General features: G+C 36.2%; 1 protein-coding gene across 1 annotated transcript; it reads left to right on the top strand.

Annotated features, from left to right (window-relative positions):
• The first annotated feature begins 3,632 nt into the window (after positions 1 to 3,632).
• Positions 3,633 to 4,645, top strand: LOC110874429 (probable membrane-associated kinase regulator 1). Its single transcript, XM_022123095.2, has one exon. It carries the CDS (start codon positions 3,746 to 3,748, stop codon positions 4,436 to 4,438), a length of 693 nt encoding a protein of 230 aa, XP_021978787.1. The 5' UTR covers positions 3,633 to 3,745; the 3' UTR covers positions 4,439 to 4,645.
• The last annotated feature ends 5,110 nt before the right edge of the window (positions 4,646 to 9,755 follow it).

Below are 9,755 nucleotides of genomic sequence, written 5' to 3'. Positions count from 1 at the left end.
AGTTAGTTACCACTTTTATGTAGAAACTTATAATATATTCCGTATTAGGGATATTATAGTATGCATGCTAGCGAATCACGTCTTGGAAACGACATCACAAAGTAGTATATAGCTAGCCTTGCACAAGGAAATCCAGGTGAGTTCATAACCCTCACTTTTTACGGTTTTACATGTTTATAAAGGTTTTCGGGGGTGGAAAGACATGCAAGTTTTGCAAAAGTAAACAACTTTTCGATGAACGAAAACTAATATTTCTAAACCATATTGCGAATGGATTTCAAGGAACTCAAATGGTTTACGAACGATTTATACTAAACACACCGGTTTTATAAAACACACGCGTATTTATGAAATGTGCATGATTTTCATGACTAGTGACGGGAATGTCCTAGTTACAACAACGGGATTGGTTGGTCAGCGTACGAACAACGAGACAACCCAGTGAGTTCATAACCCTCACTTTTTATGGTTTTACATGTTTAGAAAGGTTTTCGGGGGTGGAAAGAAATGCAAGTTTTGCAAAAGTAAACAACTTATCGATGAACGAAAACTAATATTTCTAAACCATATTGCGAATGGATTTCAAGGAACTCAAATGGTTTACGAACAATTTATACTAAACATACCGGTTTTACAAAATATACGCGTATTTATGAAACGTGCATGATTTTCATGACTAGTGACAAGAATGTCCTAATTACAACAACGGGATTGGGTTGTTCTGCGTACGAACAACGAGACAACCCAGTGAGTTCATGACCCCCTTTTCTTTTAACGTTTTCGGTTTTACAACTCTCAGGGGGAAATACATGTTAACAAGGGTATGATTAAGCTATGGAATGAATTCTTAGATCATGTGAGCATAGGCTTTAACTAAGGCCACCATTAATCCTCTTAAGGACCACGAAACAAAGGTTAGATCTAATGGGTACGGGCGAGCCCCACTCACGGTCCTTGTGCGGCCACTTAGAGTGCTATTGTGTCCCTGTCGAGGTTAATCGACACTTAAATCGTCTACTCGGGTTGAGTGCTTCCTATATCGTCACACATATTAATGTCCTCGCGAAACATTAATGATCAACATATTCATAGACGCTTTACATACCAACTTTCGATACTTTGGTAACGTTTTACATTTCAAATGCTTTTTAAGATTCATTTGACGCAAAGTCATAACACATGGATTTACAAACTTTGGTACGTTTTTCAACTTATGTATAAGTAAGAGGACGGGTTGGTCCTGCTCACAAAGACTCTCGTGGACTAGACCCACAATTTTCATATAACAAGCTGAGAAAATGATTTTACTAAATTTTCTCCACAATTTTTAAACCGGTAAACAAAAAAAAAAAAGATTTGTTTAAAATCTTTTTCAAAACAAACTATGAACTGGCTCAACTTTATGTTGATTTTTCGCATGTTTCTTTCCCATGTTACTTTCTCAAATCATGGCGCGGTTGGAATAGGAGAACCAGGTGGAGTCGAGTACTTAGTGGCGTTTGTTTTCTAAAAGTCTTAGCTTATTTGCTTCCGTTGTGCAATGAAGATACCGGTCCAGTCACGCCAATGCTCTGATATTTCGGGGTGTGATGAAAAACACAAAAAAAATGTATTTTTTCTAAAACGCAATGGATTAAAAAAGGTCTTTTGTTTAAACGTAATAGACTAAAAACACAAAGACATGTGTTTTTTTTCTAAAACGTAATGTAATAAAAACACAAAAGAAGTGTTTATTCTAAAACGCAATTGACTACAAATACAAAGAAATGTGTTTTTCTAAAACACAATGTACTAAAAACACAAAAAAGGTGCTTATTATAAAACGCAATTGACTAAAAACACATAAAAATGTGTTTTACGTAAAACGCAATGGAATAAAAACATAATAAAATGTGTTGTTTCTAAAACGCAATGGACTAAAAATACAAAAAAAAAAAAAAGTTTTTTCATTCCCTTGTAAAATGTAATGACTCAATTCAAAAACCCAGATCATATATATGCAATTCAAAATTCTCTTACATAGATCAAAGCCGATTTCTTCGGATTTCTTCACGATTGACGAAATTTGAATGCTAGAAATACTTATCAGCGATCGAATCGAACGAATTGAGTGATTCGCTTCAAAATCACAGGAAAAGATGAGATATTGTATGAAATTAAACTGGGTTTCTTCAAAAACAAGTTGAAGAACACGTTGATTGGGTTTTTGAATCATTGATCGGTGACGAAAATTGCACTATAATGTAGTGATTATTGAGATAGAAAGTGAGGAAAATATTGAAGATGGTGGGTGAAAATGGTGGGTTTTGAAGTTACAGGGAGAGAAGAAGGGAGAAAATTGAATAAAATTGACTAAAATACACTTCCCTTTTATTTTTAAATTTTGCCACATGACATAATCCTATTACTTCTTATCCTTTCTAGCCAAACTAAACTTCTAATGATTAATGAAGTAATTAACTAATTCATTAATTTATAGCATTTATATTGTGAGTATTTTAGGTAATAAAGTTATATAAAAACTAAAATAATATTTGAGAATCTCAACTGTGAATTTTTATAAATAAAGTTATGGGTATATTCATGATAAATAATCACATAACAAATACTCAACATGTCTTGAACATGATATAAGAAGTTAAATCAAATAAAAAATTTATTTTGCTTAAATAGGATGAAAGAAATTTTAATCATTTATTTTTCAAATCAATAGTTAAGATCAAAATATAAGAAAAAAATAGGGAGTGTAATGGTATCTTGGGAAAAATCATATTTATTGATTTTTTCTCTCCACATGCAAGACACATGCATATTTCACCCCATTTTTTAAACGTTCATGACTTTTTTATACGACATTATTTTTTCATAAAAAATCACCATAAAATCGAGCTTCTTTTTATCTTTAATTTGAATACTATATTGCTATATAAAATATGACAACTAAAAAACCCACAAAAATGTGTTGTATTTCTATGTTGTATAACATTTTTTATGCTGAATTTTTGTAGTACATTTTTGTGTTGAATTTTTTTATCTTAATTTTTTTTTCTGAATTTTTTTGCTAGATTTTTGTACTAGATTTTTTTGTGCTATATTTTTTGTACTGGATTTTTTATACTATATTTTTTTGTACTGGATTTTTTTGTACTAGATTTTTTTTTTATTTTTTTTAGAAAAACAAAAGAGGTGTTACATGTTATTTTCACACTTCTATTCATAAAGAACAAAATGTTTTAATATCAAAATATCCTTCCTTATAAGGAGTGTCACATCTCATCATTATAACCATTAATCTATTTAGTGAATTCTTCCCAGTATATAATACACGTTTTTGTAATCAAATATGATTATATGAAACTCGTATTATCACACATGTCCCAAACCCCTTGTATTGCCATCTCTAATGATACCAACTCGTATACAATATATAAAACACATATGATATATACAATGACACGTATTGATCTATATCATGAAGGGTTTCATCTGTCTTCCAATTTTTTTTATTTGACCTCAATTCTTCTATATATCAAACAAACATGCTTATTGGTTACTGAGTCTCCTTCACATGATGATATATAAATTCAAAATTGTAATACAATACAAGTTGGTTAATAAAAGGGGTGAGGTATGTCAATTCCAAACTCTTATTCCTTCCCATCACAACAATAAACAGTAGTTTACTTCTAACATAGAAATACCTTTCAACCCTCTCTACAACACCCCATAACTCGATCATCTTCTAATGGGAATTCATAAACAAACATCCCACACCCTCCCTTCCACCCCAATCCACCACCACTCCTCCGATTTCAAGTTCACCGTCTCCCTCTCCCCTCCGGATTCAACCGCCACGAATCTTCGCCCAGCGGACGAGCTGTTCTACAACGGCCAACTTCTCCCCCTCCAACTCTCCCCTAGGAACTCCATGGTTTGCAACCTCTCCGACTACCATTCATCCCTCTCCTCAGGTTCCTCCGCCACCGAAGACGGTGATCACCCTCCTCACAAACTGTTTCACTCCAACCAAAAGAAAGTACCCATCAGCAAACAGTTTTCATTAAAGAAATTCTCTTCCGTGTTTCGCAAGGAAACCAAACCCGCCTCACCCACTGATTTCGCAACTGTATCCTTGAAAGAAAAGATACGAAAGTACATGAAGAAACTATCCAAATTTCATACTCCTCAAATGGTGAAAAGAGAGGACATCATTTCTTATTCGTTTTCGGGAAATTTAAGGTTTCTAACAAGGACAAGCTGTGTCTCCAGCTGTCCGTCCACGATGCCGTCGTCCCCGTACCATTGCCAGAAAAACGTCATCAGTAGCGACACAAACAGAATTTCTTCATCCACTGAGGAACTGCAGTGCGCGATGCAAGAAATCCTTGAACACTCAGTAAACAAACAGTTATTGGACAAGTCTTTGATGATCCTATGATTTAGAATCATGCATCTGGATCTGATCTAACAGGATTTGGCTGTGACTTCGGATTTAGTAGATTAATATGATCAAGTACCTAGTAATAATTCTTTTTATTTTATTTTATATGATATATTTAGGAAGAAATGGAAGGTTGTCCATGTGATACAATTTATTATATGTAGATCATGCATTTACTACTTCAATATTTAGCTTCTTTTGTGGTTAAAAGATTCTTTAAAATTTAGTTTATTTAATAAATTATTGTAACTGGATTATGATGAGTTATTATTCAAAAAGTTACTTTCGTTCATTATGTTACTTCTGTTACCGTGATATCAAATTCTATAAGTTATTATTCAAAAAGTACGTAGAGTTAAGCGGATGTTGGCACAATTCAAAAAGTACGTAGAGTTTATATGGAGTTTATTTAGGATTTATTAGAGGTTATTATTTGGATTGTATAGGTTCATCAGTTAGAATTACTTTGTTTGTATTATACGGGTTGAATACTTATTACATAAAATATACTGAAACAAAAAAATGTTAGATTTTCAGTTATCCGGATATAATTCTCTAAATTTTTACTTCTCTCTCGAGTCACTATAAATCTATAATCCATCCTATTATATACGCTTATAAAATTTTTTGTTTGCATAGCACAATAAAACACTTAGGGGCTGTTTGGCTAAGCTTATTTTGGGCTACTTATAACTTATTTGCTTATTTGAAAAGCAAATAAGTCATAATGGAATGACTTATTTACTTATTCCTCTCACATAATAAGCTAACCCAAACACCTTTTAACTTTTCAGAAAGTAAATAAGTAAATAAGTCACTAAAATAAGCTTAGGCAAACAGCCCCTTAATCATCCAACAAGCTTATCATCTTTTGCTTATAGTGATCAATACTCAACCTGCTTTGAAACTGCCTAACAACTCCCATTGCAAAAAAAAAAAAAAACACCAATTAGGTGTAGGTGATATTAATATAGGAAAATCATGGTTTAAATATAAATTTATTTAAGTAATTAATGACTAAAATCTAAATTATTTTTGAAGTAAGATCCATATTTTTGGTAATGTAATTCAAAAATATCATTATAATTTTAAATCTAGAGTTAACTGCCATTTTCGTCCCTGTGGTTTGGTCACTTTGGCCATTTCAGTCCATTTTTCAAAAATACGCCATTTTCCTCCCCGACGTTCTGGAAAGGTGTCATTTCAGTCCAAAAATCATAACCCAGTTAAGTCGGTTAGTAAATAAGGACTGATTGTGTAAATTTGTAATATAAAGGACTGATTGTGTAAATTTGTAACACCACCACCACTAGCCCTGCCACCACCACCACTCCGCTGCCACCGCCACCACCACCACTCCGCTGCCACCACCACCACCGCCACCACCACCACTCCGCTGCCACCGCTACCACCACCACTCCGCTGCCACCACCACCACCACCACCACCACCACTCCGCTGCCACCGCCACCACCAATTTTGTTGATGATAATGTTGTTGCTGATAATGTTGTTGCTGCTGTTACTGTTGCTTCCTTCAAATATTAATAGAGGCGATGATGATGATGATGAATTTGTCGTTCATCACCGCACCACCACAGCCCTGCCACCACCACTCTCACAGATGTCAACAGTGTCATCTCCCCCAAAGCGGTCAACAGAAGGTCAAACAGGAAAGTCAACGGCTCAAATTAACGTCCAAAATCAGGTTATATTCCAATTAACCTGGTGCAAACATTGTACAAGTATAAACGAATGAACCGGAACAAGAAAAACGAACCGTTAACGGCTGGAACGACTTGTTGACTGATTCCGGCCACTGTGAAGATTCCGGCGAAGTTGCAGGTTCGGTTCCAGCTAAAATCGATGTGTTTGAGCATTGTGAGGGGTGTAAAATGTTTGTGGGGATCTAAGGAACTTCAGATGTCTGTTCAATTCGACCCAGATCGACAGAAACAGAAGATTAACACGTGGGGGTGTGGGGTGTTGGAAAGATGGTCGGATTTACTCCGGTCACCGGAGTAGAGAGGTAAAGGTGATAGTGGTGGTGATTGCAGAGCATAGAGAGAGAGAGTAGAGAGAGAGAGTGTGTGGTGGTGGTGATGGCAGTGATGGTGGTGGCAGCGGAGTGGTGGTGGTGGCAGTGCTATGGTGGCGGTGGCGGTGGTGGTGGTGGCAGCGGAGTGGTGGTGGTGGCAGGGCTGTGGTGGCGGTGGTGGCGGTGGTGGTGGTGGTGGTGGCAGCGGAGTGGTGGTGGTGGCAGGGCTAGTGGTGGTGGTGTTTAATATTTACTTAAATGGTCCTTTATGTTAAAAATTTACACAATCAGTCCTTATTTACTAACCGACTTAACTGGGTTATGATTTTTGGACTGAAATGGCACCTTTCCAGAACGTCGGGGAGGAAAATGGCGCATTTTTGAAAAATGGACTGAAATGGCCAAAGTGACCAAACCACAGGGACGAAAATGGCAGTTAACTCTTAAATCTAATACAAAACAGTTTCACAAAAATATGTTTTTGGTAAGGTTTCATTTGAAAATATCATTACCATTATAACTTATAAATTGTTTGAAAATGTTTCATCTGAAAATATCATTATCATTATAACCTTTAAATTGTGAGAGTCTAATACGTTTTAAACAAATTACGTAGCAGAAATACGAACCTTAAAATTTCTTTCGTTATATACATTCTAACTTACTTGAATTTTCACTTTTAAATGACTCTTTTATAATAAATACATTCTTCGTATTTGAGAAATAAACCATGACATACGTTTCCTAAGCTACGCGACCACACGCTCCCGTACAATCCATGATATGGCTCAATCGTCAATTGCTTACACTCTATGATGATGATCTGCGATTCTGTGCGACCTGTAGTCACCACATACATTCACATTATTAGTACTTGGTGGCATTATACATAATCTAAACATACACAATTAAACGTTCACGTTAGGTTCTATTCTCCTATACGTTCCATTCGGTTATCTTTTTGTATTCAAGCATTCCATTCGGTTATCTTTCTGTATTCAAGTATTTTATCTTAGTGTTTAACCTTCAATGAGCCAACTGTAATGTACTTGCACTTCATTTCATTCTCAAAAACAACCAGGTTAACATCGGTAATAATCATAAGTAATAAAACCATATTTACATACATACGAGTCACACTCATTCACATGCATACAAATTATCCATCCAAACTGTTACATACATCCTACATCCTAGCGCATTCAACCTACAAAGCCTGGCCACAAATGTCCAACCATACAAAACCCATACATACAACCTAAACACATATTCATTTCTAATCATACTCATACATGGTTTCCATCTACTAACATACCATTAAACCCATGCTTATATACATATTTTTTTCACACATATATACATACACGCTCCATTGTTATCCGCATCATAGACACTCTTTAGTAAGTTTAGTGTACAATTTGAAAGCTTAAAAGTAAGTCTCATACTTACCCGTACATCATACAACTATTTTTGTAAGGTCATGGTGTATTTTGGAAGTTTATCAGGGATTGGGAATGGAGCTACGAGGTCTAAGATCGAAGAAAACGAAGAAACAGGGCAAAACAGGACCCCCGTCATTGATGATTGGGCGTCGATGGGGCCGTCGACAACGCATTGGTCGTAAAACATAAAATAACATTATTCCAAGCCCGCTAAGTCATCCGAACACTAACCCCATGCCCCGACATCCAAATTCCACATCTTGGCCCATTATTTGCTAATCTTTAACCCGTTTAGTTTACCAAATGCTTTCAATCATGACTAAACTACAAGTAGTCCAATACGACATCGCTTACCTTAGTCCTACCTATTCTTTCATGTCATTATTTTTACCACATTATTAGCATATTTTCACATTCTAAATTGCATTTGTTTCATATACATATCTACATTGACCTTTAATAGTCAAGTTCCAACAACAGAATACATACTGTTAGTGCGTATTCTGTGTGTCCGCCGCTGTGCGAATAGGCTAGATAGAGCATGTGTTGAATATTGTATAGCTTAGATACGAACACATGACTTTGGAGAGGGCGACACAAGTTCGTACAAATGTAACACATTCGTGCGGATGAGATTCGTCCGCATGGAAGAGCTAGTCCGTTCCAAACCCACATGTATATATATAGTGTCATGTGTTCATTAGTTGATAAGTTTTGGGAGTTTGGCTGGAGAGATGTGTTGATGCTCTCTCCAGCTTGTCAATGATGTATGCTCTTCTGGTATTAATGGAAACTTCTAGTTATGACTATTATGATGAGATTTCTTCTGAATTAGCTTTATCCTATCCAAACTTCCATCTAAACCCGCTTGATCTGGAACTTTCAATTAGTATCAGAGCTACGGTACCGATTCAATCGATCTTACAGTTAATTGAATCACCTATGCTCATGATGATTTATGGAATTTTAGGGGTTTTTAGATGAAAAACATTAAATTAATGGACAATCCACAGACAAAAAGTAAAATTGAAACCATAGGATTGTTTAATAATGAATTTTGACCTAGTCTGTGAAAGAATGATCATAAGACCGTGGGGTATGGTAGGGCGGGGGTTTGGGGCATCGGTTGACACGTGGCTTGGGGGGGCTTCGTTGGGCTGACCCACATTGTAGACGGTATGGTGGGGCATGGGTTTGGTGGGCTTCGCTGGGCTGACCCAAACCGTGGGCTATTTGAATATTTTTTAAAACAACAAATTTAATTTTTTTAATATTTTTAAATAAAGAAAATTACATAAAAAAATTCCTAACACTTATATTTTTTCTTTATCTCTTCTCTCATCTCCAAGACTAGTTGTAGCTCGTCACCCTCTAGGTGATCAATGGGCTGGGATAGAAATTTCAAATCATCTCGTTTTTGTTTCTGGGCATCTCTAACATCTTTGCTCTTTCGAAGTTCGGCCATTTGTTGTTGGAATACTTTGAATGTATCTAACTTGCATGCAATATCATCCAACTGATCGCTGTATATTCCCCTACGCGAGCCCGAACTCCCAGCTGAAGGCGATACCGTACTCGATCTTGATTTTTGAGTGCGCCTTTTTACGGCATCTCTTCCATATTCAGGCCGGTTTGGCGAATCATCTAAAAGGTCCTCAAACTCTTGATCTCGTGCATCAGATTAGGCTTGGGACGAGGCCCTTGACCTTTTGGAAGACGTGTTCGATTCGCTACCACTGGGGATATTCGCCCACTTTGGATGGAACTTACAAATCTCCCAACAGTGCATGAAACGGAAGTCGCTCCCCACATTTGTTTTGAATGTAACCAAAGCAT

This window comes from Helianthus annuus, chromosome 9, assembly GCF_002127325.2.
Source record: "Helianthus annuus cultivar XRQ/B chromosome 9, HanXRQr2.0-SUNRISE, whole genome shotgun sequence".
NCBI classification, from domain to species: Eukaryota; Viridiplantae; Streptophyta; class Magnoliopsida; order Asterales; family Asteraceae; genus Helianthus; species Helianthus annuus.
Note: the sequence above shows the minus strand (reverse complement) of the source record. Positions and strands in the feature narration are given on the sequence as shown.

Coding starts and splice junctions, on each gene's coding strand:
- LOC110874429 (XM_022123095.2), top strand. CDS start 3,746: ATGGGAATTCATAAACAAACATCCCACACCCTCCCTTCCACCCCAATC.